Source organism: Chinchilla lanigera, unplaced genomic scaffold (genome assembly GCF_000276665.1).
Source record: "Chinchilla lanigera isolate Chin_1 unplaced genomic scaffold, ChiLan1.0 scaffold00030, whole genome shotgun sequence".
NCBI classification, from domain to species: Eukaryota; Metazoa; Chordata; class Mammalia; order Rodentia; family Chinchillidae; genus Chinchilla; species Chinchilla lanigera.
The window spans coordinates 13,313,532-13,320,981 of record NW_004955431.1 but is presented as its reverse complement, the minus strand read 5'-3'; the positions used below and the strand labels follow the sequence as shown (position 1 = coordinate 13,320,981).

General features: G+C 39.2%; 1 protein-coding gene across 2 annotated transcripts in view; it reads right to left on the bottom strand.

Moving 5' to 3' along the window:
- N4bp2l2 (NEDD4 binding protein 2-like 2) overlaps positions 1–6,907 on the bottom strand; it is a 104,016-nt gene extending 97,109 nt beyond the window's left edge. For both annotated transcript variants that reach the window (XM_013515878.1, XM_005387711.2), the window contains exons 1-2: positions 6,228–6,907; positions 3,616–4,787 (exon numbers count right to left, since the gene is read on the bottom strand). In XM_013515878.1, the coding sequence (XP_013371332.1) occupies positions 3,616–4,787 (1,172 nt within the window). In that variant the 5' untranslated portion in view covers positions 6,228–6,907. The remainder of the gene's footprint in view (positions 1–3,615; positions 4,788–6,227) is intronic.
- Positions 6,908–7,450: the final 543 nt, after the last annotated feature.

Below are 7,450 nucleotides of genomic sequence, written 5' to 3'. Positions count from 1 at the left end.
TTTTTGGTTTTTCTCCAGTACCAGGAACCGAACTCACGACCTTGCGCTTGCCAGGCAGGCGCTTTGCCGCTGAGCTAAATTCCCAGCCCCTTTGTTTTTCTTGAATTGTCTAATCTTATTTGTCTGTTCTGCCAAATACTTAAGTTTTAATTGGTTAAGTTCACTTTGAAAGATGGTGGGGTAAGTCTCTTTTTACCATTCTCTAAAATTGCCCTGATACGTGTATAAACCAAACAAACTTTACAGTGGCTTAACAAAATTCACTGAATTTGTATTAGTTCAGGGGAAGGAAACATGCTATCTTATTGGGTTGTTCCATTTTACTGTGTTGTTCTATACACAAACATGCTAGGACCAAAACTATTTCCAAACTATTTACAGTTGGTCCTCCAGATCCACAGGTTTGCCATTTGTGGACTCAGTTAACCAAGACTAGAAAACGTTTTTTAAAAACATTACCTTTTTGCTGATATATACTATGGAGTTAGGCCTAACATGGTTGTACGTGTATTAAATATGTTCACTTTTTTCTTATTATCTAACCAATACAATATACCAGTAATAACATTTGACATAACATTTACATTGAATTAGGTATTATTTTACATCATGCAAGTAATCTAGAGATAATTAAAAGTATGCATACGGAAAGACACTTACTACATTCAACTACTACCCCATTTTATCTAAGGCACTTGAGCAGCCAACAGCACAGACTACTACTTTTTCCAGAACCATCGGCAAAGATGTTTGAGCACTTACTACATTGAAGGCAGTGTGGATTGGAAAAGAATAGGAGGTTCAGAGTTAGCTCAATTTCTAAAATTCTAGTTCTAGCACTTAGAAGAACATATAATCTGGGATAAATTTAATGAACTATTCTGTATTCTCGTCTATTAAAACAGAAGTTAGTACCCACCTCTTTTGAGGATAGTCTCTGCACTTAACAGGCACCCAACAAATTGTAAGTATTATTGTCAAGACTGGTTCTCTGTTTACAGTCTAGATGACTAGATTTGAGGTGTACTCAATGAAATCACAATTTTTTAAAAAAATATTTTAGCACAGCATGAGATCATCTGTATGATTTAAGCTATATCCCAAGCACAGTTACTTATGTAAAGAAATCATTCCACACAGTCTTGCTAGCTAAGTACACAGCTAAGTGCTACTCTCTAAAGCAGGCTATAAAAGTTATTACAAGTGTTTCAACTATCTTTTATCTCTGATCAACTCCACACATTTTGCTAATAATGAAATTAAGGCTGGCTTTTGAAAATAAACTCTCATTGGTGTAATCAGAGTATAAGAACAGTGGACTAGCTAAAATATTTAAATCCCTTCCCCCATGATTTTCATGAACTGTGTAAGAATCTTTAGTCTATTTCCATGGGAAAAAAAGCCCACCGTTTGATTCCTCAATGGTTCTGTGTAGAACCATGGGACCAGAAGATTCTGCTTGTCTGACGCTAACTAAAATGGTAACAAAATTCTATCTCTAGGAAACTGTTTAATTCTGCCTGCAATCAATCTTTCATCAAAATGTCAGGTTGCCTTTAAGGACAAAACGCTGGCACTTAATCAACCATCACAAATATCTATGAACTGTTTTGCATTTAAAGCACTGTGCCATGTTCATATCTTTAGGTTAGGAATTGTTTTGCAAATTTATTTACTTGAGAGAAGATCTAAATCTGAACAAAATTTCTTCAGAAAAAAAGAAGTTAGAGAAAGATTTAATTAATAGTATACACATTTCAAGTCATTATAAGCTATGATCTTTGAATTTAAATTTTGGTCTTTCCACTTTTTATTCCTCCTTAGGATTTTATAAAGAAGATAAAATTTCAACTCTTTAGAAAGAGTAAGGGTGTTTCACAAACATGAACAGTCTTCTGAAATTAATATATGAACAGAAAATATATACTGAAAATAAATACTGAAATTTGGAAACTAGGTCAAGGGGTCTGATAGGACCATTTGACTAGAAGTGCGCATACAAAAAATATAGAAAAGTGTTGGGTTTAAGACAATATATTAGAGTATGTTGAAACTGCAAGTGGATAAAGTAGTAGTAATTCAACAGAATTTCAAGATTTAATTGTAGTGGGATGGTGCATGCCTGTAATCCCTACACTCAGGAGGCTGAGGCAAGAGGACTGCTGCAAGTTTGAGGCCAGCCTGGGCTACAAAATGAGTTCGAGGCCAGCCTGAACTGCATAGCAAAACCCCCTCAAAAAAAAAAAAAATTAATTGTAGTGGGGGGATAAGGGTGATTATAGTAATACATGTATTTATTTGAGGACTTGGTATATAATTTAAGAATGGAAATTTATTTTCAACTATTTCCATTTGTTTTGTGAGTCACAATTTAGAGTACCTTAATATATAAAAATATTGTGATAAGGGTTGTATTTTCATTTTATAGAGGCTAGAGATAAAGCTCAGTGGCACAAGCACCTGCTTGGCAAGTGCAAAGTGCTGAGTTCGATTCCCTGGTAACCCCACCCAAAAAAAAACCATTTCATTTCATAGAATTAGTAGTGTCTTACTTTTCTGTCATTGCTGAGACAAAATGCCCGATGTCCAAAATTAAGGAAGGAAAGGTTTATTTAGTTCACAGTTTGTGGAGGTTTCAGTCCATAATTAGATGGCTGCAAGGCAGGATAATGTGGCAGAGCAAAATGGGGAAGAGAAGGCTCTTTTCCTCCCTTATGTTGTAAGCAGGCCACCCTCCCTCCAAAGAAGGCTACTCACACCATCTCCATGCCCTCCTCCTGCACATGAGGCTCTTTACAAAGTGAACATCCTGGCCCCCTTCTGAGTTCCTTAAACTTCTACACAGCTGAAGTTGACACAATGTACCAACCATTACAACAGCTACAAGAAGCTGTTCAGGTTAACTTAGAAATTAAAAAAAAACAGAGACCCAGCTAGTAAAAATGATGTGTGTTTTTTTCATATGCTTTCATTCAATGACGTGAACGTGATACAGTGCTTATTAACATTTTCAAAATTCCTTTCCTTGAGTTGTTAGGATAACTCCAGAAAAATTACTATCATTCATTCAACTAGCAGGCAGCAAAACATGCTCAAGTTCACAAAGTGAAATAAGTCACAGCCCAATCTTCTGAGGCTAAATCCAGCTTTTCTTAAACAGCTGAGGCTAGCAAAGTGGTCAAGCTGCATTTGCTTTCACCACTGTCATAATTACACATGGTGCATCTATTTTTAAAGCCCTTAACAGAATCTAAATAGAAACACATACATGACAATTCTCCCTTCCCCATCAGAAAAATCTTTTCCAAATAGCTGAGCATGGTAGCCCGCGCCTGTAATGCCAGCACTGGGGAGGCTGAGGCAGGAGGATCCTTGCAAGTTTGAGGCCAGCATGGGCTGCAAAGTGAACTCAAGGCCAGCCTGAACTGCACAGTGAAACCCTGTCTCCAGACCAAAAAACCCAAGAATATTTACATTGTCAGGTGCCATTCTCAAATACTGTACAATGTAATATTTTCTTGTACTGGAAACTTGAAAGCATTTGTCACTGATTATAAATAGTTTATGATTTTTAAATAAAAATTACCAAGCATTGAGCTGGTATTTTTTACTTACCTAGACAATGTTGTTTTCCCAGAACCAGGCAGACCTCTTAAAAGAATAAGTAATTTCTGTAACTTATTTAACTTTTCTTCTTGAAACTGCTGGTTCATAAACCTGTCCATTCCATCATGCTTGTCCACAGGAGGCTCTTTCCAGCTTCCTTCCCTGATGTCTCGTAAACCATTACTCACATATCCATCTTGCACGCTACAGCCATTTCTAGGGGGATAAACACTACTGCTATTCTCCCAATAGTCAGTATATTCACTCCTCTGATCAAAAGTCAAACAATTCCAGTTAACTCGACAACCACCTACATCATACCCATTTTGCATCTGACAGTCCCCTTCAGCATGGAAAATATTTGGTGATGGGTTTGGTGGAGCACTGAATCTTTGAATATTTAAATGATAGTTAAAATTGGGAAGAGGGGGACCATAGGGTACTATGAAGGGATGCACTGATTCCCATTCAGGCCTGAAAGGAGTAAACGAAGCATCACAAAATGTAGGCATTGCTTGTCCATCATAGGTGTATTTGTCTGGCTCACTGCCCAAGTACTGCTGATAACCACAGTGTGACTGAGGAGCACTATTCAGATCTTCACTTGCTTCATCAGATTTTAAGACATCATTATTATGGCCCTCATAATATGGAATAAGTTGTTTCTGAGAAGGTTCAGATTCCTGACAACTGACCTCTAAATTGTCCTTTTCATTTTCAAGTTCTTCAATTTCTTTGTAAAACTGCGATAATTCCGTGTCAATCTCTAATTTTTTGGTGTTAAATTTCCGCTTCTTTTCTTGTCTTCCTTTGCCATTTATACCATTGTGAGTATCTGTTTCATTCTGCCTTTCATTACATTTTTTTTTCTCAGGGGGTTTGTAAATAGGTCCTATAAATGCTTTACTTGTACTATATATTCCATCATCTGTTGATACCAATGCAGGTTTTCCATCTCGTAAAATTTGTGAACCAACGGATTCAATAACATCTCTGTTCTCATTATGCAAAGGTTTCCGCAAATTTGTAGTTTGGGTTTTGTCCTCCTGAAGAAAATCAGCACTGCCACGACGTGGGAAAGCATAAGCTTCTGCAGTTGACTTCAATTTTTTATAGCACGGTTCATTTGTTAGTTCTTTTCCAGGTCCCAAGAACTTAGCTTCAGTTTTACCATAAGGCATCTGAGGAGTAAATAAATCACACAATAATTAACTAATACTTTTAAAAATATAAGTATTTCCTCATAAATAGGGAAGCAGAAAAGACAATTCAATTTGTCAAGTAATTAATAGTAACATCTCCCAAAATACTAGAGTCAAACTGTAATTTTAGGCCAAGTATGGTACACTCCTGTAATCCCAGCACTCTGAAGGCTGAGGCAGGAGGATCTCCGTGAGTTTGAGTCCAGCCTGGGCCACACAATGAGTGAGACCCTGTCTCAAAAAAAAAAAAAAAAAGTAATTTTATAACTATTTACTTAGGTATTGTAATAACATAACGATATGACAATTATGACAAGTACTGTCATAATATTTATGAGATGGGTCTCACGTTAATACCTTTTTTAAAAAAAATCTTTAAACCATCTATTGCTGAATTTAGAAATTAAGAACTTGCAAATTGGCAGTTATAGCTAGTTATCATAAACATTTTCCTATTTAAAACTATGTCTTGGGGCTGGGGATTTAGCTCAGCGGCAAAGCGCCTGCCTGGCAAGCGCAAGGTCGTGAGTTCGGTTCCCGGCACCGGAGAAAAACCAAAAAAAAAAAACAAAACTATGTCTTGGCCAGACGTGGTAGTACAAGCCTGTAATCCCAGCATTTGGGAGGCTGAGGCAGGAGAATCCTTGAGAGTTCCAGAACCAGCCTGGGCTACAAAGTGAGCTCCCGACCAGCCTGAACTGCATAGCGAGACCCAGTCTCAAAAAGACCAGAACAAACAAACAAAACAACAAAAAAACTCACTATGTCTTTTACAGTATATAGTTCAAACTTCCAACTTCGAAGAACGATATGTTAGATTTCCTGAAATGCATGCAGTGTTTGTGAGCCCTTTTCCTTGCGAGAAGGGCAAAAGCAGTTCCCACACGGATACAATGCGGCAATTCGAAAGAAACAGAAATAACTCGAGTTGCACTGACGACACAGATGCATTATGCTTAGCGAAGAGATCTGGCGGTTACCCAACATCAAAGCACCCGGCTTTTCCAGCTGACTGGTCTACCTCCTAAAATAAACTTCTGCTTCTCTTGAAATGTGTCAAGACTATTCAAGAGTACCATCCAAAAGCCTGTTGTGCTCAATACTATTTTATTCCGTCTGCCCTCCCGGCGTTCCGCTCCAACACGAAGAAAAAGGAAAGGCAGGACGAGGGATGAACTAGGAATGGACGCGGGAAGGCGAAAGGAAGCTACAACGGTGGGAAACAGCCCCCTACCGCGGCCACCTCTCAGCTTTCCCTTCCCCACGCAAAATGTCAGAAAAGTCCCGAGGAAGCGCGAGGGAGCTGCGCCAACACACAGCCTAGACCCCGGGCATGGCCTCCTGACCTCCACCAAAGGCCAAAGGCGGAAACCGAAAACGTCACCAACCCACCCTCACTAAAACGGGCCGTCTACTCACCTTCTACAACCTCTGCATGGACCTTTACCTCGCCAAAAAAATGTTTCCTCCCACGAGACAAGAACCTCCGTCAAAGTGAAAGACACACTCAAACACCACTACAAAGCAGAGTCGGAAGGACCAAAAGCCCAACCATCCGACTCCGAGGCAATAAGCCGCACCTCCGTACGCAAGATGGCGACCACCTCATGGTTACCCCGGAAGAAATTATGGCTTCGCGCCAGGCGTTATGGGAATTGAAGTTCTGCGTTCACGGTGGTCTTGTGAATCTCGCCGCACGGAGACTCGGTCTCCCAGAATCCATCGCGTGACATACCACCGATTCGGCAACAAACGTAGGCGGGAAGGCGTTCCTAGAGCTGTAGCTGGGAAGTTATTTAGGAACCCTAACTTTGCCTTTAAAAGAAAAATGCAGCCACCCGGTCAGGCGTTGCCCTGGAGGAAAAGACAAAAAGAGTTCTTAGCATTCCTAAATAGGTACGGAAACTCCCGACAGGGTATGAATTTCCGGCTTTCCAGGAGACAATCGGCTATCTTTTCCAAGAGGACTCGACATTTCCTATTGCAGAGTTGGGTAGCCACAGTTTCTCAAAAAAACTACCAGGCATAATTTTAGGCTTATGCCTTTCTGCTGAAGGAGAGAAGCCTTGCGTCGGAGAGACCCCCATAACAAATAAAAATACTTATGGGAAAAATCATTTAGTGTCTTTTTTTTGTTTGGGTGAATAAAGACCAGTTACTGAGCTTGACCAAGAGTCCTGTGAAAAGTACTTAAAACGGAGCTCATGATAGGAATACGTGTTCGTTAAATTAATAAATACGAACAAAGTACTGGCAATCCTAAATTGAGGATGCCTTTTCTCTTCCATCTCCCACTCCAACACACTGGCTCCCCCTCCATTCCCAATTCTTTTGAGTTCCTACAAGGGAAACTGAGTCTATGTAAATAATTCTCTTGGGGCACTAACATGATAATCTTCTAATTTATAAATTTAATCGTTTAAAATCGCAGTCTAATATTTATACTCATTTAAGTAACACCGTTGTGACCAAGAGTGCTCATTTGAGCAATTTATCATCATACAAAGTTCCTCAAATATAAATTCCCACTGCGACTTTGAAACAACTATGGAAGTGAGATTGTCCCCTTTTCAGGATTACATCCGGAGTCACGGGATGGCTATTTGTTTTAAAATGGTACTAATCTGGGTTTTTTTGCTTTT